At 34.9% G+C, this 26,423-nt stretch overlaps 1 protein-coding gene across 1 annotated transcript in view; it reads right to left on the bottom strand.

The window, feature by feature from the left end:
• The window catches only part of RGS22 (regulator of G protein signaling 22), a 168,083-nt gene that overhangs the window by 110,590 nt on the left and 31,070 nt on the right, over window positions 1–26,423 (bottom strand). Inside the window, exons 4-9 of the mRNA XM_057497863.1 lie at window positions 24,590–24,811; window positions 15,661–15,746; window positions 14,567–14,735; window positions 8,168–8,297; window positions 5,765–6,380; window positions 4,063–4,224 (exon numbers count right to left, since the gene is read on the bottom strand). Coding sequence (XP_057353846.1) covers window positions 4,063–4,224; window positions 5,765–6,380; window positions 8,168–8,297; window positions 14,567–14,735; window positions 15,661–15,746; window positions 24,590–24,811 — 1,385 coding nt within the window. The remainder of the gene's footprint in view (window positions 1–4,062; window positions 4,225–5,764; window positions 6,381–8,167; window positions 8,298–14,566; window positions 14,736–15,660; window positions 15,747–24,589; window positions 24,812–26,423) is intronic.

Genomic DNA, 26,423 nt, shown 5'->3' with positions numbered 1-26,423 from the left:
TCAATAGATGAATGGATAAAGAAGATGTGATATCTTTACACAGTGGAATGTTATTCAGCCATAAGAAGAAAAGAAATCCTACCATTTGCAACAACATGCATGGAGCTGGAGGGTATTGTGCTCAGTGAAGTAAGTCAGGCGAAGAAATACAAGTACCAAATGATTTCACTCATTTGTGGAGTAAAACAACAAAACAAAACTGAGGGAACACAACAGCAGCAGACTCAGACACCAAGAAGGGATTAGTGGTTACCAAAGGGAAATGGGGTGGAGAGGGTGGGTGGCAAGGGAAGGAAAAGGGGATTGAGGAGCATTATAATTAGCACACATAATGTAGGGGGGTCACAGGGAAGGCAGTATAGAACAGAGAAGACAAGTAGTGACTCCATAGCATCTTAGTACGCTGATGGACAGTGACTGCAATGGGTGTGTGGGGGAGGACTTGATAATATGGGTGAATGTAGTGACCACAATGTTGCTCATGTGAAGCCTTCATATTAGTATATCAGTGATACCTTAATAAAAACAAAAGACAAACTGAAGACTGGGAGAAAATATTTGTGAACTAACTATCTGACTCAAGACTAGTATCTAGAATATAAAAATAATTCTAAAACTCAACAGTAAGAAAGAAAATCCAATTTGAAAATGGGCAAAAGACATGAACAGATATTTCACTGAAAAGGATATGCACATGGCAAATTGCACATGAAAAGATGTTCAGCATCATTAGCCATTAGAGAACTGTGGAAAATCACAATGAGAAATCACTACACTCCTATTAAAATAGCTAAGAAAGAAAGTTGTGACAACACTAAAAAATGGCAAGGATGCAAAGAAACTGGATTATTCATACATTGTTGGTAGGAATGTAAAATGATACATCAACTCTGGAAAATAGATGGGTGGCTTCTTTTAAAACTAAAAACGGACTTACTACATGACCTACTTATCTCAATCTTGGACATTTATCCCAGAGAAATGAAGATTTAAAGTCATGCAGAAACCTGTGCATGAGTGCATGAGTGTTCACAGCAGCTTTATTAGTAATGTCAAAAGACTAGAAACAACCCTAATGTCTTCCAATGGGTGAATGGATGAATAGAAATGTAACATCTGCAAAATGAACACTACTCAGCAATCAGAAAGAACTACTGATACACACATCTCAGACGGATCTCAAGGGAATTATGCTGTATCAAAAGATAATCCCAAAAGATTACCTACTGGATTATTTTATTTATGCAATAGATTAGTGGTTTCCAGAAGTTAGAAATGGAGGGAAAGAGGTTCAGAATAAGGGGGTGTGGTTATAAAAGGGCAGTACAGGGGATACTTGTGGTAATTTAAGTGTTCTGTATCTTGAGTATAGTGGCAAATGCATGGCTCTCAAATGTGATAAAATTGCATTGAACTCCAACATCAACATTCTCTGGAAGAGTCATTCCAGAAGATGATCATCAGAAAACTTCAACAAAGATCCTGGTGCTGTTGCAGTTGTAGCTGCAGTCATCCCACCGGTTCCTGGACTTGCCATGGAATGAAGAAGGAGATATCTAAGCTGGCCTGTACATACAGTAAAACAACAAATTTGACTGGCTCTATACTGTCGGAACTCAACCAAGAATTAGGAGAAGTGCAAGTTGCAGCGCTCCAAAATCTTGTGACTATAGACTATCTACTGTTAAAAGAACATATGGGATGTGAACAGTTCCCAGGAATGTGTTGTTTTAATTTGTCTGATTTTTCTCAAAATATTCAAATTCAGTTAGACAATAACCATCATATCATTGATAATTTTTCACAAATGCCTAGGGTGCCTAACTGGTTTTCTTGGTTTCACTGGATATGGCTGGTAATTGTAGGTCTGCTTTGGTTATGTAGCTGTATTCCTATTATGTTAATATGTGGACACAATTTAATTAGTAATTTAAAACCTATACACGCTTATGTTACACTACAAGAAGATATGTCAAAGAAATAATCAATCTTCCCATGTTTTCTTCCATCTGCTACTCCTATAGCTTTTCTTCTTCCTTCCTAATTACAACCCTTAAGTAGAATTCGTGCCTCATATAGAAATTACCGAGTATCATAATTCTTCCAAGTGGTAAAGATACCTCAAGACAAATGCTGGGCATAGAAGCCACAGGGCATAAATATGCAAAAAGTAAAAAGCTGACCTTTTCAAACAATATTGCTTCTCTCTCACTTACCAACTTTACATTTCTCTGTATGGCCCCGGAAGATGACTGGTTAGCCAGAGACAGGTAAGATTCCTCAAGGGAGGAACAACCTAAGACAGGCACAGTCGCAGGGGGGCCATCAGGTGAGAAATTGGGGATCAACAGAGGTGAGGCTTAGAACCTCACCCCCCCTGTTTTGAGAGAAATCTTCTGCATCTGTGGATGTTTTGTTGCCCTTGTCTAGCTTGGATTAATACTTAGTCTATAGGCACAGACCTGATCATCTACATTTGCCCTCTTACAGCACTAAACTATGTTTTCTACCTTTATCTTGCATCTAACTACCACTTCAGCATTTTATTAAAAAAAAAATAATAATAATAATAATAAGGGAGAAATGTGGGATTCACATAAAAATCAAGTATTAAAATCAAATGAATAATTATAATTGACCTGATTGTTTATAGTTCATGATGCGTGATCAAAACCAAAAGTTTCTGTGATGACTGCCCTTGCACTGTTCACCATGTAAGAACTTATTCACTATGTAAGAACTTGTTCACCATGTAAAAACTTGTTCGTTATGCTTCCGAAGATTGGAGACTGTTGAGAATTAGGCTTGGGGTTGATTAATGATTGTGCATTGAGTCCCCTATACAGAATTTTATTGTTGTTAACAACCATATGATCAATAAATATGAGAGATGCCCTCTCAAAAAAAAAAAGAAAACTAAACTAGAATATAAAAGAAAAAAAAATTGCATTCAACTACCTATACACAGACACAGATAAATGCATGTAAACCTGGTAAAGTAGGAAAAAGATTGGTGAGTTGTATCAATGTCAATTTCCTCATGATATGTGTACTAGAGTTAAGCAAAATGTCACAACTAGGGGAAACTAGGTGAAAGGTACAAAGAATGTCTCTGTATTGTATCTTAGAACTGCATGTGAGTCTACAATTATCCCAAAACAGGAGTTAAATTTTAAAAAAGGAAAGCTTCCATTGTATTAATAATACCTCATTAAGTTGGATGGTGTGTACATAGGTGCCCACTACAGAATACTTTATATCTTTCTGTATATCTTAAATATTTAAGAATAGAATTTTTTAAAGAAAAAAATAGAATAAAACATTCTATCCATATATGGAGAAGTACAAAGTATATAAATAATCTGGGATACCTGGATGGGAGATGATGCCAGAGAATGGGGCAAAGGACAAATCATGATGACGTTATCTGCTAATTTAAAGGATCTGAACTTCACACTGAAAGATTTAGGATAACCAGTGAAAATTTAAAGCAGAAAAGTGACATAATAAGATCCATCAGAGCCACAATGGCAGCTCACTGATCCTCAAATGGCACACATTTTCTTTACTACATCCATTCTCATTTCCTTGTTTAGAATACCTTGAGCCCCAAGTGAAGTATCCTCTCCTCTGAATCCTGTGCATTCACCATGCTTTCTTTTACTACATTCATATCACATGTATGTTCCTCCTATAGACTACAACCACTGGACTTGACCATTTTTCACCCTTATATCCTTAGCAAAGCTCTTAGCCTATAGTAAGTGCTCAAAAAACATTTATTGAAATGATAAATCTGTAACTCTAGCTAAATGTACACACACACACACACAATTTGGTGAGATACTGAGCATAAAAGGGACAGGTGTAGAATGTGCTCACAAAGTTAAAATGAATCTTAAGTACTCTCCAACCTTATTTATCAATTTAAAGACATCCAAATTATCTAAAGACTAAGTACTTCAAGGAAGAGCAAAGACTTAGTAATCTTGCATTTAAAATTTTCATAAATAACTAAGAAAAATGAAACCAAAAAACTTTGATTCACAACATTCTTCTTACCAATACAGAAGTAAGGGTTTTAAAACCTCAGTCTGAATATTTTTTAAATGTTCTTCATTCCACTGAGATGCATCCAACAGTTTAAATTTTGATAAGATTTCTGCAGAAAGGTAGCAATCCCCATTGCTCACTAGATAGCATTTTTTCATCTTCTCAAGATGTCTGAAATAAAACACATATACACATATACACACACATTGATACATATGCAGCTAGCCAAATGTTTGTGCTTCTAAAATGGTTCAGACAAGTAATGAACTATCTCAAAACCAACATTGAATTGCAGGAGTACCAATGTGGAGATACAAATCTTTCTCTCAGTTATGGGAATGGAAGGGTGTTTTGGTAGGTTGCACAATGGCCTTGCAAGGATGTCCATGTCTGAATCTCCAGAACCTATGAATGAAACCTTACATGGTGAGATTCTGCAGATGTGATTAGGATTTTAAAGAGATTATCCTGGATTACCCAGGTGGCCCTAAAATTACAAGGTTCCTTCTAAGAAGGAGGAAGGAGGTTCAGATCACAGAGAAAAGATGTGAGATAGAAGCAGGGGGCATAGAGGAGAGAAGATGTCCTTTTGTTGACGCTGCTTTGAAGATGGGAGAAGGGCCACAAACCAAGGAAAGTAGGCAGCCTCCAGAAGTTGGGAAAGATCAAGAAAATGGATCCTTTCCTAAAGCCTGCAGAAGGAAAGGAGCCCTGCATTCCCATTTTAGACTTCTATCCCCCCTAACTGTAAGAGAATAAATTTGCTTTGCTTTAATAATCACTAAGTTTGTGATAATTTGTTACAGGAACAATAGGAACCAATACAGTATTGCCCCTTAAAGAACCTGTGGAGGTTGTTTGCATATAACTTCCCTAATATGTCTTGAAAAATACTAATGGCCTTCCGCCCCATGATTAATCAGGTCATGCTTCATAATCAAACATTTGGTAACCCTGCTCTTAGAAGTGGGTACAGAAATGAGCTCTGAATCTGGGTTCCACTGAAAGAAGTGGAATAACCCAGTCATTAGTATGTACTCAGTCAAACCCTTAATGAGAATTGCAATATACTATAGTTGGCACGTGTTAGAGCAGATCAGGAGATGACCACAAAGGTAAGGACTTTCTAAAGCAGGGTTGTCTTAAGGCCCCTTATCTAAAACATATGAAGCAGTCACACAAAGACCTTCACCCCACCAGACCTCTAAAAGGCTCTCTAGAGGATATCCAGGATGATATGTAGCAGATCTCATTCAGATATGAATACCTAAATGGCATCCGATAAAGACCATGGAATTTGTTAATAGGCTAGGCTGCTAGGAAAAGCAGGCCCTACACTGGCATAAGGTATCTTTTAAATAAGGTATCTTACACCAGTGTGGTTATATAAATGATAAATTATTTTTTTATATAAAAAATACTTCACTGGATGTTATAAAAATAAAATAGAATGATTAACTTGAAAGGAGGTTTAGAATCTATGGGAAGAAATATTATGCAAACCCAAATAATTGCTACTATTAGCAATCATTTCACTAGCAAACTAGTGAAATCAATATTATCATAATATATATCATAATATTATTCATTCCTCTAAAGGCATAAATTACATTTTTACATTTATTTCAGGCTTTCTGCCTGTGCTTAAATGACCCAAACTTATATTCAATAATTTGTTTAAAAGCTATTGAAAAATAAAAAATAGAAATACCTTTGATGTCTTCCAGGGTCCTTAAGAACTTTTAACCTTTCAATATCCATCCATAGCAAGCAATATCTCTCTCCTAATGTACCTTTTATAAATTTCTTAAATCTTTCAAACTCCTTTCTATTGCCGATGTCATAAGTTTTGTGAGAAACACACCAATGAGCCCTGCTTTCTGGTCCGATGCTCTCACCTTGCAAACTTGGTTGTTCTAACATCTCTTCTGATTTTTCACTTGTGGTTTGAACTGTTTCACTTAACAAAACATCCTTGCCAGGTAGAGGCTCAAAAACCCCATCAAACACCACTTCTGTGGTGTTGTAGAAATTTATACTATCTGGACTCTCTGTAAATGGCTCTCCAAGAAGTTGGTGAATTGCTACTTTAAAAATAAAGGTTATATAAGATCTTAAAAATTCTCCCCATGTTGAGAAATGCAATGTCAGACTTTCCACAGCATCCTGTTTCTTTTCAAGGTATATTCTCAGAAGAGCTTGCGAAGGAGTATCTTGTAGAGATATAGATCCACTTTCTTTTTCTTCAAATTCAGAAACTAAACTATTGGTACTAGACGGGTCCTTTTTCGTCCTAGGGTGAATTCCATCATCAAAGATAAAACTCTCTGTATTAAATCATAAAAGACTATTAGATCAGATGTGAGTACAAGTTTTTTTAATTATCATCTAGATTTTATAGGGCCAGGATAGCAAATGGGTTTATCACAGGTAGTGACTGCATGGCCCAGTCTTAAGGAGGAATCTAAAGCCACATTTGGGACCAGTGAAGAAAAAAACTGCAAAAAGAGATTAGCCATGTCTTTCCTGGACATGAAAGAGGATAATGGTAGCAGATGAACTAAATATTTTAAAATCCTAATATAGAGGATATTAAAAATGGCATTATATACTTTTAAAATGTAATATTTCAGATGGATACAGAATATAATACATAAAGGCCAATTATATTAAAGAATTAGAACATGTATAGTAAATGTGCTCTAATATTTCACATTGTATAATAAAACAAACTAGCTAACACTAATGATGAGGTAAGAGTTGAACAGATCAGAACTGGACTCAAACAAGCAATTTTTAAAAATTCACTATTTATCAGAAAGATTAAATTAATATCATACAGCCTATTGTTAAAATTATAAAACAGCATAAAGAACTTATGAAGGGTTATAAAGAGATTGTTTTTACACTTTTTTTTAAAGATTAAGTCTTTAGCGCCCATTTTTTTCTTTTTTTCAAAAATCAGTGAAATATCTGATGTCAGTGCTCTATTTCCCATGGCAAATTTACCCCCTGAATTGCCACAAATCATAGAAAAAGCTGTTATCTTCGGTGTCCCACCCTCAAGTGGCCATTTTCTCAGTAACAGATGGCAGGCCTCAACAAACTGGAAATGATTCATTACATATTTTATTGAAAAAAAATTATCAAATTTCTCCAATATTGAGAGATTAGACTTTTATAAACCTGTGAAAGGATCCTGGAAATACACTCAGCCCCACAGAATTGGAGGTACAGAGCAAAGCTGGCATTTCCATTCTCCATCTTCCCAGGGCCCTTTCTCTTCTTGTTTACTATCTTCCTTTATTCTCCAGTTTTCTACTTTACTATTTTAATGAAAGAGCAAGAAACCTATAAATCAGTTATTCTCAGTTAGGGAGATTATTTTCCTCTTTTCCTAGATTTAAGCTCAATTCTAGATTTACTGTTCCCAGAGGTTGCTTATACATTTCAAAGGAATAAGGTAAGAACTGCTGTGAGTTGCTGAGTTCCTCTCCTGAAGCACATTGCTGCGTTTTTTTCTCTAGCAATATCATTTAATGACTCCCATTTCTGAAAGGTTTCTTCTATTTTTATGACAAATTTATATAATACACAGAAGTTCCCCACAGTGGAAATTTATCTGCTTTTCAAGGTGAAAAACAGTCTGAACTTAAAAATGGAAGAAAACCTCAAGTTCCATGAATGACTATTTACTTTTAAGAGAGAAAGGTTGAAGCATTTTATTTCAAAGGCTTAATAATAAGAATTTGTAAACTGTGATAGGAAATAAAGACATGACAAATAGTTATTGACTACCTACTAGGTACCAAGCACTAGGCCAGGCACTCTCCATACATTCAGTATGTATCTTTATTCTAATCTTACAGATGAGTAAAGCAAGGTGCCCAGCAGTGGAATAACTTAAAAAATCACACAACTAATAAGCAGCGTAGTTGCATTCCAAACCCATTCTCTTTGCACTATACCAAGTTGACACTCAAAAAATATTAGAAAGTGGAATGGATGGGGGGGATAATTTTCTCCCCAACTACTAAGTTTGTACTGGAAGATTAGAACAACAAAAAAGATTTAAATAGAAGTTGTGAAATCATTCTTGTCCTTCTCTGCTTACCAGGAACAGATGAAATAACTGGTGATTCAGTTTTGTTGTCAAGTACACAAGATGGCAATGAAAAGGTCGATACTCTTTGCTCACTTTGTTTGGCTAATGCAAACCAATCTTTTGTTTGAGTATAGGAGGCCTAGGAAGAAAGGAGCATATTTGTTTAACATACAATTAGCGGTATTATTGTAATCACAAATCTGGACAAATCATTATGATAATGTTCAATTTACACAGTACAATATGTAAAGGAAAAATCATGCCATGAAAGGAAAGAATGTTGTACACAGAAAATTTCATTAGCTGATAATAATGGGAAGGAAATCTCAACTCAAATTATTTACATTAGATGGACAAAAGAAAAAAAATGAGCCCAATACCCAGAAAATTTTTTCCACCCTTCCACCAGAGACATGCAGCCCCGCTTTCTGGGCTCACTGCAGATTCATGCCATCTAACCTCTGCTTGTTCATCACGGTGGCTCATCAGTCCTTGAATGCATCTTTTGCCAGCTGCTCTCATTTACAACCTTCCCAGTCCTTTCATACCTCCAATTCTGTCTGACGTAGCTCAGTGTTGTTAGCAACACCTTTCTAATATGACAAAGACTTACTCCCTCAGGACACATGAGAAACCTCTCCAAGTTTCAACTGCCTCTCATCTTAGATTCAGTTTTTACTTTGCTTGGACTGGATGTTTCCTGAAGACTGATTCCTGACACCCTCTGACCCTAGATGCGGTCTTCAATTTTTCCTTTGGGCACCCTTGTGCCAGCTGACCCAATTCCCAAGCTGACCCTCAACTTCTAGAACCCAGTCTTAAAAAGCTCCTATCTTACCTTTCCTGGGAATACTTCTCTGCCTGACTCTCTCAGTAATGTCCTCACCTGTTTCTCTAAGTTAATCCAAGTTGTTCTACAGAATCAGAGGAGGGAGTGTCCAGCATTACTCTCACTTCTCATTTCTCCTTTCTTCAAATGAGTCAGGTGGCCCTTAGCCTAAGAAACGCTCACAGAAGAGGCAGGGCTCAAATGAAACACATATTGTTTCCTGACTATTTTCCAGAATTAGCAGGGAAAGTCAGGCACACAATGAGGCCAAAAAGCAAGAGACAGAAATGAGAAGTGCCCTCTGTGTAGTCACTGCCTCTCTTAGAGGTAAGGTTTCCTGGGTAGAGAAATGTTTTGAAAGATACTAATTTCATTTTGTTCCCTCTTTGCCTTCCTTTAAAACCTAGCTATTTATTATTAATTATATGTTAGTTCATGTTATATATTTATTGAGTGACTACAATATTCCAAGCAGAATCCTAAGCCATGAGAGGAGGACAAAATAATTAAGGAACTTTCAGGGAATGGAGAAATACCAGTATCCAAGAGTCCTTGCTATCTCAACTGCACAAAAAAGATGACTGAATAAAGATAGAGGAGAAATTCAGTTAGACATAAAAGCAGTTAACATAATCTTAAAATAAGGTCAATTGTGTTTAGATGGTATAAGTGAAGACTCAAAGTAATATTACCAATTACCATAAAGATTAATTCCTACCTACAATCATTGTTCAAATAATTTAATGGCCCAAAAGCTTTAAATCCTCAAACTTCAAAAGCTTTTTAAAAAGGTAAAATTTAAAGCATTAATCAAGTAGACAGAAGTGAATTTTTTCATCATAGAAAATAGAAAAAAATGAACTAGCTCACATTTACTTTTTCCACTAGACTGATTCTTTTTGCATAAAAAAAAACAGTGCTTTTTTATGACATTCCTGATATTTCTACAATGCATAAATGAAGAGAAAATAATACTTAAAAATAGGCTTAAGAGAGTAGGAGACTTCAACATACCACTCACTCCAAAGGACAGATCAACCAGACAGAAAATAATTAAGGACACAGAGGGACTGAACAACACATTAGAACAGATGGACCTAACAGACATCTACAGAGCACTCCACCCAAAAACACCAGGATACACATTCTTCTCAAGTGCACATGGAACATTTTCCAAAATAGATTACATACTAGAGCACAAAAAGAGGCTCAGCAAATTGAAAGACTGAAATTGTATCAACCAACTTTCTAGATCACAAAGGTATGAAGCTAGAAATAAATTGTACAAAGAAAACAAAAAGGCTCACAAACACATGGAGGCTTAACAACATACTCCTAAATAATCAATGGATCAATGGAAAAATTAAAACAGAGATTCAGCAATAGATGGAGACAAATGAAAAAACAGCTGAATGCCCCAAATTCTGTGGGACGCAGCGAAGTCAGTTCTAAGAGGAAAGTATATAGTGATTCAGGGTTATTTAAAGAAGAAAGAACAAACCCAAATGAACAGACTAAATTCACAATTAATGAAAGTGGAAAAGAAGAACAAATGAGGACCAAACTCAGCAGAAAGAGGGACAAAATAAATATTAGAGCAGAAATAAATAAAATTGAGAAGAATAAAAAATAGAAAAAAATTAATGAAACCAAGAGTTGGTTCTTTGAGAAAAGAAACAAAATAGATAAACCCCTAGTCAGACTTATCAAGAAAAAAAGAGTCTACACACACAAACAGAATCAGAAATGAGACAAGAAAATCACTACAGACACCACATAAATACAAAGAATTATTAGAAAATACTATGAAAAATTATATGCTAACAAATTGGATAACCTAGAAGAAATGGGAATCAGTAATCAAAAAACTACCCAAGAACAGAACTCCAGATCAGATAGCTTCACCACTGAATTTCATGAAACATTTAGAGAAGACCTAATACCCATCCTCCTTAAAGTTTTCCAAAAAGTAGAAGAGGAGTGAATACTTCCAAAATCATTCTATGAAGCCAGCATCGCTCTACTACCAAAACCAGGCAAGGATACCACAAAAAAAGAAAATTGCAGACCAATATCCCTGAAGAACATAAATGCAAAAATACTCAACAAAATATTAGCAAGCCAAATTCAAAAATACATCAAAAAGATCATACATCATGATCAAGTGGGATTCATTCCAGGGATTCAGGATGGTACAATATTCAAAAACCCATCAACATCATCCACTACATCAATAAAAAGAAGGACAAAAATCACATGATCATCTCCATAGATGCTGAAAAAGCATTTGACAAATTCAACACCCAATCATGAGAAAAACTCTCAATATGGGTATAGATGGCAAGTACCTCAACATAATAAAGGCTATATATAACAAATACACAGCCAACATTATACTTAAGAGTGAAAAACTGAAAGATTTTCCTCTAAGATCGGGAACAAGACAAGGATACCCACTCTCACCACTTTAATTCAACATAGTACTGGAGGTCCTAGCCACGGTAATCAGACAACACAAAGAAATAAAAGGTATTCAGATTGGTAAGGAAGAAGTCAAACTGTCCCTGTTTGCAGATGACATGATATTGTACATAAAAGCCCTAAAGAACCCACTCCAAAACTACTAGAACTAATATCTGTATTCAGCAAAGTTGCAGGATACAAAATTAATACACAGATATCTGTTGCATTCCTATACACTAATGATGCACTAGCAGAAAGAGAAAGCAGGAAAACAACTCCATTCACAGTGAAAAAAGAATAAAATACCTAGGAATAAACCTAACCAAGAAAGTGAAAGACTTATACCATGAAAACTACAAGACACTCCTGAGAGAAATTAAAGAGGGTGCTAATAAATGGAAATACATCCCATGCTCTTGGGTAGGAAGAATTAATATTGTCAAAATGGCCATCCTGCCTAAAGCAATCTACAGGTTCAATGCAATCCCTATCAAAATACCAACAGAGTTTTTCAGTGAACTAGAACAAATAGTTTTAAATTAATATGGCACCACAAAGACCCCTTATAACCAAAGCAATCCTGAGAAGGAAGAATAAAGCTGGGTGGATTACACTCCCCAACTTCAAGCTCTACCACAAAGCCACAGTAATCAAGACAATGTGGTACTGGCACAAGAACAGAGCCATAGATCAGTGAGATAGAACAGACAGGCCAGATATAAGCACACATGTATATGGCCAATTAATATATGATAAAGGAGCCATGGACATACAAGGAAGAAATGACAGCCTCTTCAAAAACTAGTGTTGGCAAAACTGGATAGCTACATGTAAAAGAATGAAACTGGATTATTTTCTAACTCCATACACAAAAGTAAACTCAAAATGGATCAAAGACCTGAATGTAAATCATGAAACCATAAATCTTAGAAGAAAACATAGGCAACACTCTCTTGAATATAAACACGAGCAACTTTTTCATGAACACACCTCCTCAGGCAAGGGAAACAAAAGCAAAAATTAACAAGTGGGACTACATCAAACTAAAAAGCTTCTGGAGAGCAAAGGACACCATCAGTAAAACAAAAAGGCATCCTAGAGTATGGGAGAATATATTCATAAATGACTCATCTGAAAAGGGGTCAACATTCAAAATACATAAAGAGCTCACATGCCTCAACACCCAAAAAGCAAATAACCCTATTAAAAAATGGGCAGAGTATCCGAACAGACACTTCTCCAAAGAAGAAATTCAGATGGCCAACAGGCACATGAAAGATGTTCCACATTGCTAATCATCACAGAAATGCAAATTAAAAATGAGATATCACCTCACACCAGTAAGGATGGCCACCATCCAAAAGAGAAACAACAACAAATGTTGGCGAGAATGCGGAGAAAGGGGAACCCTCCTACACTGCTGGTGGGAATGTAAATTAATTTAACCATTGTGGAAAGCAATATGGAGGTTCCTCAAAAAACTAAAAATAGAAATACCATTTGACCCAGAAATTCCACTCCAAGGAATCTACCCAAAGAATAGGATCACAGATCCAAAAAGACATATGCACCCCTGTTCATCACAGCACTATTTACAATAGTCAAGACATGGAAGCAACCTAAGTGTCCATCAGTAGATGAATGGATAAAGAAGATGTGGTACATATATACAATGGAATATTACTGAGCCATAAGAATAAAACAAATTCTACCATTTGCAACAACATGGATGGTGCTAGAGGGTATTATGCTCAGTGAAATAAGCCAGAGAAAGACAAGTACCAAATGATTTCACTCATCTGTTGAGTATAACAACAAAGCAAAACTGAAGGAACAAAACAGCAGGAGACTCACAGAACCCAAAAACGGACTAGTGGTTATGAAAGGGAAAGGGAAAGGGGTTGGGGAGGGTGAGTGGGAAGGGAGGGATAAGAGGATTGAAAGGTATTATTATTAGCGCACACATAATATAGGGGAGGCACAGGGAAGGAAGTATAGCACAGAGAAGACAAGTAGTGACTCTATAGCATTTTACAATGCTGATGGACAGTGACTGTAATGGGGTATGTGGTGAGGACTTGATAATATGGGGGAATGTAGTAACCAGAATGTTGCTCTTGTGAAACTTGAGCATAAGATTGTATGTATTATCAATGATACTGTAATAAAAAAAATAGTTGTAAGAGAGAAGAAAATGTGCTTTCAGTACATCCCTAAGCATTTTCAGTAGAAATAATGTAATGGGAATAATTTAAAACATTTTTTTGCCAAATATTACTGATAGAAATACCAAACTACAAAATTAAATAGGAGCTACACATGAGAAAAATATTTACATAAGATAGGGTAAGTCTATCCATTTCAACAGAGACGGCAAACAGTCTTCCTCTTGTATGATATCTTTGATCAACTGAAGTGCCTGCCTAGATGGCTGTGTTGAAAAGAATTTGGAGCCAAGTTCCTAACTCAGCAGGAAAATTGCCATGATTGATTAGCAATGTCCGGCATGAATGGAAATTGGGGGAACAGCAACATATGGGCCACATACTTGCAACTCCTGGTTTTGTACAAAACTGTGTATTGGAAATGTGTTCCTCGAAAGAAGATCTGATAACTGGAGGCCAAAGATGAAACAACAGTTTTCACTACAACACAACTCTCCAAAATATCTGATTCTCTTCAAATGTACTCACACAATCCAACACGTCTCCAGTCACTGAGGACGAACTTATCTCATAACAAACAGTAATGCATTTTACTTCTGAGGAATAACACTGGCAACAGGGAGGAAAAGATCCAATTTGTCATCATTTTGTACAAAAATTATTGAATCTAAATAATGAACAATTAAACTATGGAGAGAATTCAAGTCACCTTGCTTCCCAGGTGACACTGATTATGTTCTTCAATCTTGTATCTGTTCCTTCATACACATGAGAAAATAATTCTAATTGCATCTCAGGTGAAAAAATGCACAGCAAATGAGCCAGCATATATTCACAAGAGAAGTATTTGAAATAATGTTCCCTATTCAAGTGGCACAAATGAAATTCATGTCCCAAAAATGAGAAGTTCCACTGAAGTGCGAAGTCAGAAAGAAAGGCTTATACTTTTACCTCGCCAAGAGAAACGTAGAACTTCTTCATAATTGCAACATTGTCTTCTTCAATGGCAGGAGGTGCTGGACTGGGTGGTTTTCTCAGGACCCAGGGAGTAAAATCTGAACCTAGAGTGATATTCATGCCTGATCCGCTCCATCTTACCTGTGAGACCAATTTGGCTAACCTGCATTTTAGAAATCATACAAACTTGAAATAAGTTTCAAATATAGTAGATTTCAGAAAAAAAAAACTATAATTTTATTTATGTATTCAAGATAATGTCCCCTCCTGATGCTGCAGGATCATTCTCTTAGGATCTGCTAAAATTAATGGCTTATTCATAGAATTAATAATTAATAATTAGTTTTAACTTATTTTATATTGATTTTTAATGGTTGTTTTAAACAAACATCAGATTTTAGTAAAATTTCAGAATGCATAAGCACTTAAACTTTAAAAGCCAGGAACATTTTGTTTTGTTTTGTTTTTATATTCTACAAATAAGTGAAATATGGGGGAGGGGTGGGGGTGAGTGGGTGGAGAGGGAGAGGGTGAAGGGGATAAAAGGAGCACAAAAATTCTCAATCATACTATAAGTTGGCCCCGGAGACAATAGTACAGGTTGGAGAATATAGTTAATGAATCTGTAACATCTTCCTATGTTGACAGATAGAAACTGCACTAGTGGGGGTGAGGATTTAATAACATGCGTAACTGCTGAACCACTGTTGTATATTTGAAACCAATATAAGATTATATATCAATGGTATGTCAATAAACAACAACAACAAAAAGCCAGGGAGCATAAAAGATAAACTTGTCCTTAGCACCGACTTAAATACCATTATCACAAGTAGATAATTTTTAAAACATAATGATTTAAGAAGCACAACTGAAGTACATTTATTAGGTATTGTTTCTGTGAAATATCTTTGGAAAAGTTATATGATTTTTACCAATGCTCTATTACTCTTATACAAATGGGGTATAAATTCAAATAAGTTTAACAGTATACAATTTTATTAATAAAGTACAGAAAAACGATTTTTGGTGAAAAAAAGTAGGCACTTAAAATTAGGTAAATACATATATTGATGGGACTACAATACCTGTATTCTAAGTAGCAATCACTTTCCAGAAATGCTGGAAGTCTTTCCTTTTTGATCCACTGAATACCTTGTTTACGACTGAGACACTATTAGAGGACAAGTGAAGAACAAAGAGCATAAAAGAAAATCACCTGTAAGAACAATTAAGCCTTAATGCATCCCTAATGACCTCTAGCTATTACCAGGAGCTATGCCTCTTTTACCTGCACAAGAGAGCACTAGCTAGAACTCTGAGTCACAAATTTGAAGACACTTCTTGCCTTCTGGTACTTCTTAATTCTCTCAACAACCCTGCATCAACCATTATCTCCATTTTACAGATTAAACAAACTGAAGGAGTGTGAGAAAAAAGTCAGTCTCAGTGTCTTTGCAGTTAACAAACTGGTTAAAAATAATCACAAACAGAAAAAGAACTAACTGGAACACTTTGTAAGGCCACTGTGGTCACTGCAGGCCCCTTGCCTTTTGAATTTAAGAAAATTTTGTTATATATTCTATTCTGGGAATACCAAATTTTTTTTTTTTTTGTGAGGGCATCTCTCATATTTATTGATCAAATGGTTGTTAACAACAATAAAATTCTGTATAGGGGAGTCAATGCTCAATGCACAATCATTAATCCACCCCAAGCCTAATTTTCGTCAGTCTCCAATCTTCTGAGGCATAACAAACAAGTTCTTACATGTAGAACAAATTCTTACATAATGAATAAGTTACATAGTGAACAGTACAAGGGCAGTCATCACAGAAACTTTCGGTTTTACTCATGCATTATGAACTCTAAACAGTCAGTTCAAATATGAATACTCATTTGGTTTTTATACTTGATTTATATGTGGATACCACAGGGAATACCAAATTTAACAAGAAAGATAAGACCCTGCCTTTAAGGAGTTTAATGATAATTCAAAAAACAATAATAATGTGCTGTAAGTGCCATTAATTCAGGCTTCTATAGGAGGTCACATGGGCACTAAAACCAGCAAAGGTTTCCCACAGAACATGCCGCTCACTCTGACCTGAAGCACAATTCGCTAGGTTGATGAGGGGATCAGTGAAGGAAACAAAGGTAACTCAGTACAACTAGATCACAGGGTGAGATTTGAGACCTGGAATCTCAGTGTCTCCAGGCTGAAGAAGGCTGCAGAAGTAGGCAGGGGCCTGATTATTAATAGTCTTTTAAATAACATGAAAGAGTTTAGATTTTATCTTGGGATTGTGAGGGCCATATAAAATTACGGAAGAGTCACTAAGTTGCTATTCAGCCTAAAATATTTGTTCACTAATGTTCTGTCTTGTTTTATATTCAGTTTTTCCAGAATGCTAAAGAATGCGAGCAACCTTGGACACTAAATAAATGCTACTGATAAGTAAAACAACCAATACAGTAAACATCTCAGCGAGGCTAACGGGTCTGCATTCATGCGGTTTCCACTGATTATCTACAGGGGCTGCAGTTGTGCTGTGTGAGATTAGTGTCTGTCCGACCACTGCTGACACCAGTGAGGGGGCCAAAGGCTCAAGGAGCAGTGCTGTCCAACTCATGTTCCTGAGGCAGCACCTGTGGTCAGCATTGCTTACGTGTGTCATGAAGTTATTCAGCTCCCCAGGACTGGAAAACTGAACAAACAATGGTTTCCTCCTGTTCAGCCAAAAACACCCATTTGACTTCACAAAGATTACCTTCTGGGTAACGAAAGAACAGAAACCTTGGAAACAGCAGTCTCATTGCTTACCATTGAGATGAAGGACATTTGCATGATATAGTTAGGAAGACTCCACACATGGCTCCACATATGCTACACATGGACAACCACTCAGGACTCAAGTTCTCACTAGCAGTGCATTCAGTGTATCACAGAAAGACACCAAACTATATGTAAAGATCAAATAAACCTTGAGGAATCTAACAAAGATGTCAGACTAGTCAGTTTATACAAAATCATTTGCCTAATCCTCTTTTGAATGTTTCTGCACCTATCTGACCTAAAAATTAAGTGAACTAAAAAGTTTAAAAGGAACTAAATCAAAATTGAAGAAAAGTCTTCAAATTGCCAAAAAATCTCAAGGTGTTTACAAGTAACTGAAATATATAAAAGACCAAAAAGATACAGAACAATTCTGTCAACCATAAAATTATAACTTAACAATGATAAGAAATACAAAAATAAGGTAAAATTATTGAATCCTTAAAATAAATAAACAACAAAAAGAAAGAAAAGCTGGTTAAGAAACAAAAAGAGATAACCAGAAGGTTGGAGGAAACTGGCTGTAGTTACATCATTTCCAGAACTATTTCCAAGTAGCCATACACAAGCTCTCTAAAATGCCTAAAGAATTAAATTAATAAAAATCATATTTAGATGTATGAGGCAACCAAAGAAAGCATGGCTATCTGCCAAGGGACCTTTTTTTTGTTTAGTCAGATTTATCAAGGTATACATTACATACAGTAAAATCTATTCTTTTTAGTATACAGTTCTACAACTTTTGACAAAAATAGTCATATAACCTTGACTACAACCAGGATATCGAATAGTTTCAACACTCCCAAACTTCCTCATGTCATTTTGTAGTTACTGACTCCCTCTAACCCAGGCCCTGGCAACCACTGATTGGTTTTCCACCTCCACAGCTTTGCCTTTTCGAGAATGTCATGTAAATGGAATCAGTACAGTACATAGCTTTTGACTCTGGCTTCTTTCATTTCACATAACACATTTGAGATTGATCTACATTCTTTCCATGGATCACTAGTTCATTCCTCTTCTTTGCTGAGTAGTGTACTCCACTATATAGATTATCCGCAGTACTTATCTGTTCCCTTGTTAAAGGAAAGTTGGATTGCTCCTAGCTTTTGGTGATTGTAAATAAAGCAACCTCAGACATTCACATACAGGTTTCTGTGTGAGCAGAACTCTTCATTTCTCTTGGGTAATATTCAAAATAGGAGAGATGGGTAGTATGCTATATGTTTAACTTAGAACTGCCAAACTGTTTTCAAAAATGGAATTCTCACCAATATGTGTTTCAGTTGTTTTGCATCCTGGCTAGCATTTTGTAATGTCAGTGTTTGTTTTACAATATTTTACTTGTTGTAATAGTATGTAGAAATAGTTCATTGTGATTTTTGTGTATGTGTGCATACACACTTTTTTTTTAATAACAGCTTTATCAAGATGTAAATACTTTCTATACAAGTCACCCATTTAAAGTGCATAACCCAATAGTTTTTAGTATATTTATAAGCCATCACCACAAATTTAGAGCATTTTCATCACTCTCCCAAAAAAACCTATACTCATTAGCAATTACTCCGTTCACTCCAGCTCCTCCACCTCCCTGCCCCCCAGCACTGAGTGCATTTCCCTTATGATTATCTTTTCATATACATATTGCTCATTTGTACATCTTCTCTGGAGAAATGTCTATTTAGATCCTTTGTCCATTTTTTAAATTCTATTGTCTTTTTATTTTGAGTTGTAAGAGTTCTTTGTACAATCTAGATACAAGTCTTTATTTTGAGTTGTAAGAGTTCTTTGTACAATCTAGATACAAGTCCTCATGATATTCATATGATTTGCAATTATTTTCTCCCATTCAGTGGGTTATATTTTTACTTTCTTGGTGTGTCCTTTGGAGCATAAAAATTTTTAATTTTATCTTTTTTTTCTTTTGTTGTTTGTGCTTTTGGTGTCCTATCTTAAAAACCAATGCCTATACAAGGTTATAAAGATTTATGTCTATGTTTTCCTCTAAAAGATGATGTTTATCTATTTTTTTGCATGCTGGATTCAATTTGCTTACTTTTTTGAGGATTTTTGTATTTATGGCTCAGGGATATAATTCATAGGTTTTTCTTTTCCTTGAAATTTCTTTATATAGTATTGGTATCTGAAAAATGCTGACATCATAAAACGAGTTGGAAATTGATCCCTCTTCTTTGTTTTTTTTTTGTGGGGGGAAGTTTTCATAAATTTAGTATTACTTAATCTCTAAATATTTGATAGAATTCAACAGTAAAGTCATTTAGGCCTGGAGTTTTCTTTCTGGGAATAGTTTTCTTTAAGACATTTTTTAGAGAAGTTTTAGGTTTACAAAATTGAGAAGGAGGTAGAGATTTCCCATATATTCCTGCCCCCACATATGTATAACCCCCATTATCAACATCACTCACCAGAATGGTACATCTTTTACCAAGGATGAACCTACGTTGACACATGACAATCACCTAATATCCATTGTTTATCTTAGGGTTCACTTTTGCTGTTGTACATTCTATAGAATTGGACAAATGTAGAATGATATATATCCATCATTATAATATCATAACAAAATATTTTCACTAACCTAAAAATCCTCTGTGCTCTGCTTAGTCATCATCTGCTCCCTGCACCCCTGGCAACCAGATTTCTTTATTATCTCCATAGTTTTGCCTTTCTTCATAATGTCATATAGTTGGAATCATACAGTATGTAGCCTTTTTCAGATTGCCTTCTTTCACTTAGTAATATGTATTAAAGTTTCCTCCATGTCTTTTCATGGCTTGAAACTCATCTCTTTTTACCACTTTATAATATTCCACTTATGGACGTACACAGTTAATTTATCCACTTACCTATGGAGGACATCTTAGTTACTTCCAAGTTTTGGCAATTATTAATAAAGCTGCTATAAAATTCATCAGCAGGTATTCATGTGGACATAAATTTTTAACTCCTCTGGTTAAATACAAAGGAATACAATTACTGGATCACATGGTAAGAGTATGTTTAGTTTTGTTAAGAAACCACCAAACTTCCAAAGTGGCTGTACCATTTTGTATTACACCAGCAATATACATGAATTTCTGTTGCTCTGCATCCTCATTAACATTTGGTGTTGTCAGTTTTCTGGATTTTGGCCATTCTAATATGTGCGTGGTGGTATCTCAATGTTGTTTAATTTGCATTTCCTTGATGACATATAATGTAGAGCATTTTTTATATGCTTATTTGCCATCTCTGTAACTTCTGTGGTGAGGTATCTGTTAAGGTTTTTGACCCATTTTTAAAATCAGGTTGGTTGTTTTCTTATTGTTGAGTTTGAAGAGATTTTTTTATATTTTTAATGACAGATCTTTGTCAGATGGGTCTCTTGCAAATATTTTCTTCAAGTCTGTGGCTTGTCTTCTAATTATATTGATGCTGTCTTTTGTAGAACAAAAGGTTTTAATTTTAATTAAGTCCAACTTATCAATGATTTCTTTCATGGATCTCTTTGGCCATATCCAAGGTCATCTAGGTTTTCTCCTTTGTTATCACCTAGGAGTCTCAGAGTCTGTGTTTTACATTGAGGACTATGATCCATTTTTTGTTAAGTTTTCTGAAGGGTTTAAGATCTGTGTATATCTAGTTGTTCCAGCACCATTTGTTGAAGTGACTATCTTTGTTCTATTGATTGCCTTGGCTCATTTTCCAAAGATCAACTGACTGTATTTATGGGGGTCTATTTCTGGGATCTCTATTCTGTTCCATTGATCTATTTGTCTATTCTTTCACCAGTACCACACTGTATTCATTATTGTAGCTTGGCAGTAAGACTTGAAGTTGGGTAGCATCAGTCCTCCAACTCTTTTGACTCTCCACAGAAACTTTAGAATCAGTTTGGGGTTTTTGATTTTGCTGGGATTTTGATTGGGACTGCATTACATCTACAGTGCAAGTTGAAAAGAAGTGATATCTTGACAATATTGAGTCTTCCTGTCCATGAACATAGAATATCTCTATTTGGTTCTTTCATTTCATTCATCAAAGTTTTCTAGTTTTCCTCATATAGATCTAGTACATGTTTTATTAGATTTATACTTAAGTATTTTATTTATGAGTGTGCTAATGGTAATATGTTTACTATTATGGTGAATGGTATTACTATGATAAATAGTATTGGGTTTTAAATTTAAAATTCCACATGTACATTATTAGTATATAGAAAAGCAACTGACTGTATATTAACCTTATATCCGATGATCTTGCTATAATTGCTGATTAGTTATGGATTTTTTTGTCAATTCCTTCAGATTTTCTATATCAATGATCAAGCCATCAGTAAACTAACACAGCTGTATGTCTTCCTTCCCAATCTGGATAACTTATATTTCCTTTTCTTGCCTTATTACATTAGCAAGGACTTAGTAATTAAGATGTTGAAAATGAGTGGGGAGAGGGGATGTCCTTGCTTTGTAATCTGGTGAGAAAACTTGAGTTTCTCATCATTATGAAGAGAATCATTATGAGAAATCAGGAGATTTTTAACTATGAATCCAATTTCTTTAATAAATTTAGGACTATTCAGATTACCTATATCCTCTTAAGTGAGCACTGGTAATTTGTGTCTTTTAAGGAATATGTCCATTTCACTTGAGTTGTTGAGTTTATGGACATAAAGTTATTTGTTTAATTCCCTATTTTCCTTTGAATGTCTGTAGTACCTGTAGTGATGTCCCCACCCTTGTGATATTAATTTATATCTTCTCTTATTATTTTCCTCATCACTCTGCCTAAAAGTTTATAAATTTCATCAGTTTTTTCCAAAGAATTAACCTTTATTTTCATGGATTTTCTCTAATTTTTCTGTCTTTAATTCATTAATATTTTCTAATATAAACATTTAATGCTATAAATTTATCTCCAAGGACTTATTTAGCCACATCCCACACATTTTGTTATGTTGTGCTTTTTTATTCAATTCAACCCTATTTCTTATTTCCCTGGGGACTTACTCTTTGACTTATGGGCTATTTAAAAGTGTATTGTTTAGTTAATTAAATATTTGGGAATTTTCCAGATATCTCTGTGTTACTAACTATAGTTTAACTTTGTTATGTTCAAAGAACATATTTTGCATGATTTCAAATATTTTAAATTTGTTGTATGGCCCAGATTCTGGTCTATTCTGGTAAATATTTCAAGTGTACTTGAAAAAGAGTATGTACTCTGCAGCTGTGGGGAGAAGTGTTCTATAAACATTAATTAGATTGACGTGGTTGCTAGTGTTGTCTAGATCTGTATCCCTACAGATCTTCTGTGTACTTTCTCTATCGATTACTGGGAAAATAATGTTTAAGTCTCCAACTATTACTGTGGATTTGTCTATTTCATCTTTCAGTGTTATCAGCTTTTGTTTCATTTTTATGAAGCTCTTTTGTTAGGTGCATACTTATGGTACACTTTCTTAGGGAGTTGATCCTTTTATCATTATGTAATGTCCTTCTTTATCCATAGCAAGATTCTTTGTTCTGAAGTCTATTTTGTCTGACATTAATATAGTCACTGTAGCTTTCTTTAAATTATTAATTGTACGGCTATCTTTTCTCATTCTTTTACTTTTTAACCTATTTATGTGTCATGTGTTATATTTGAGGTGGGTTACCTATAGACAGCAAATTGTATCTTTCCTTTTTATCCCATCTGACTCTGACATTTCCTTGGCATGGTTAGGCCATTTAAATTTAATGCAATGATTTAAGTATATTAATGTGCTACTAACTACTGACATGGTATGTTTAGAATCTGCTATCTTGTTTTCTCTTTGTTCCATATATTCTTTGTTCCATTTTATCCTTATTTTCTGTCTGTTTTGGTTTCGATACTTTCTTATTTCTTTTTATCTTATCTATTATTGTTTATACTTCTTTTTTAAAAGATATCTAAATTGCTACCTTACAGTTTACAATATGTGTACTTCATGAATCACAGTCTACCTTCAAATATATGAAATAAGGTCACATAGGTCTTTTTGAGAAACTTGTGTAAAAACACACAACTCAAGAATCTCCTTGTATAGAAATATCAAATCATTATGTTATACACCTGTAACTAATATATTGTTGTATGTCAACTATACCTTAATAAAAAAGAAGCTCCTAAATATCTTTTAACACTAAAGAAATAGGTTATAAAGGCTCCCATGAAATAAAAAATGTCTATTCACTGAGGGACATGAATAAACAAATAAATATCACTGTCATACTGAGCAAAAATTTTTCTATTTAACAATTTATATGGTGTTATGAAGTTCACAATATATTTCCTTAACTTCAAAATAATGCTGTAACTTAGTTACTATTACTATTTTAGCATTTATAGATGCTATTATTATTATTGCTAATGTGCCTAATTTGATGGAAGTAAACAAGAAAGATAGAAATACATTTGAATTTAGTTAAGAACTGAAGAACTTTCAGGTTGAAAAAGAGCTCAGTCTTGAGTGTTAGACATATTTGAGCCTAATTCTATCAGATTTTTTAATTCAATGGAGAACAGTGTTGTCAAACATGTATTATTATCTTCATTTGATCCACATAACAAACCTAAGTAGCAGGCAGTGAAGCATCCTTTGACAGACAATGAATATAAGTTCATCAAAGTTACCTGTTCAAGAACACAAACCTAGTATAAGTTGAAGAGCCAATATTAGAACCCTTTTTTTTTAACCTTATGCTCAGGAGACAAAATCCAAAAGCTGGGAGTAGAATTTGAGGCTAAGGAGGTCAATGTGACTTGAGGGTGGGAAATCTCAATTTCCAACTTTTCACTAAGCTAGAACCCAAATAAAAATAAATTCATTGTATACCCACATTTTCTAGAATGCATCTAAACTGTAAAGGACACACATATTTTTACTGCTCCACATTAACCTGATATTCTAAATATTCAAAGCAAATTACATGAACCTGTTCATACTGATAATTAAACATCAACCAAACTGCTAGACTAAATTGGACATTCAATATGAGCAAGATGATAGAGCAACTAACAACTACTACGTGTAAGTCCAAAAAAAATTTAATAAATATAGTTATACTTCAGAAAGGGAAGCCCAAGGAACATCATGCTGATCTCACCACATGTTTTATCTATTTAGCAAGATATACTCAAATATACTTTACCATGATGTTGTAGTTGACACTAATGGTCTCATCTTCATAGAGGACATTCAATTGCATAGGTTTAACATCATTCTTTCCTTTTCTTACAACATCATAGATGGGATTTCGAGGTTGCTGCTTTTGTAGAATTTTTTTCAGTTGCATTTCCAGGAGTTGAGGAGCATTGTTAACTACTTCAAAAACTGCAGAATCCACATTAAATCTAATTGCCTCTGAAAAGGTCTGCAAGAAAAAATTGTGGAAATATGTTTAAAATTTTTAAAAACTAGAAGCTCACTATCTGCAAAAAAGACTTGATTCTTACATAAATGCACACACACACACACAAAATTTTGTGTTCTTAATCGTCACCTCTTCCCCTCTTCCCTGTTGAGAGCCTGGGAAGTAAGGCAACCTACAAGTAAGGCAACCCACTGAACCGCTCGCTCCTTCCCAATGTACGTATGCCATAAGTGTCAGGGTATATTGTGGCAGAAATTTACTTTTGCATAAACACCTTATCTCTGTGCTTCATTAGAACTGGAGAAAAATACACACCTGATCTCTATTATTTTCTTAGAAAGGAGTGGATTACTAGGGAAGAATGAATAAAGGAAGAAGAAATAACACTCCTGTTATCTCTTTCAGCCCCAGGAGGCATGAAAGCTAAGGTCTCCCTTGCCCAACAGGAGAAAACTAAGTACAATGTGTTCTTCATTTAAGTCCATTTCAATACAATTCTTCTCACTATGACAAAAAAAAAAGAGTGAAAGACAATAGCATTTCTGAGCTTTTCTCAATAATTGCTAAATCCTGCAACCTTTATTTAAAGTCAGTCAGTTAATATACAGCAGTCAGGAGTCTTGAGTTGAATGCCAACTTGCCAGTAAGTAGCTCTGTGACTGGATAAATCACTGAACATGTTTGGGGCCTCCATCTCCATAACAAGTAAATGGTAGTTTGGCTATGTCTTTCCCCATTTTGCCCTACAAATCTAGAATCAGGTTTTCAGAATATTAATTTATTTTAGGATACCTTAAGTGAACTGCCTACTCATGTAGATATATATATATTTTTAGCCAGACATTAAACCCTTCCCTTTGGATCAGTAAGTATATTAGGAAGAGCAACAATTATTTCCAGTTTTACTTTTTAAGAAAATATTGCTAAATCTACTATAGTTAAAATTTAACAAATGGCAGGATGACATAAAATTGGAGTTGGAAACATATATATTGTGTGTGTATACATACATGATTTTTAATGTCAGATAATAACACATATCTGAAGTCTGATCATCTCCCCTTTGAAGGATTTAAAGTGCAGGGACAATAGAGTTCAATATGAATGTCAGTCCACAGGCCAGAGTGCCTCAGGGCTAAGATTTCCCCTCAAAAGTGACAAGTATAGCTCAATGGGTAAGTAGCAATTAGCAGTAAACTGTATATGATATTTTTTAAATAAATATGTTTCATTGGTTGTCCAATGAATCTGTCTTTCAAATATGAGACTTTCAAACAGGTGCCACTTACCTAAATATCTATTATTAACTTTGAGTTATGCTATCACTAGACTAAACAGATAAATAAGCCTGCTATCAGAGACCAGATTTGTCTTGTTGGAGAAAGGAACCAAATTAAAGTTAGTTTAATGGACATCAAATACTAACTGGGGTGGGAGAAATGGAGCAGCATAATATGAAAGGCCATCTGGAACGTATTTCTTCTGGTCTGAGTATCCACAGAACAAAAGAACAAGCCTGACCTTTATTTGTTGTTTTCCTGTCTTTTCTTTTTCTTTTTCTCCTACCCTCATACTTGGTAGCCAGAGAAACACAAAGCTGTGATCCTCCAAA

Source organism: Manis pentadactyla, chromosome 3 (assembly GCF_030020395.1).
Source record: "Manis pentadactyla isolate mManPen7 chromosome 3, mManPen7.hap1, whole genome shotgun sequence".
Lineage (NCBI taxonomy): Eukaryota > Metazoa > Chordata > Mammalia > Pholidota > Manidae > Manis > Manis pentadactyla.
Note: the sequence above shows the minus strand (reverse complement) of the source record. Positions and strands in the feature narration are given on the sequence as shown.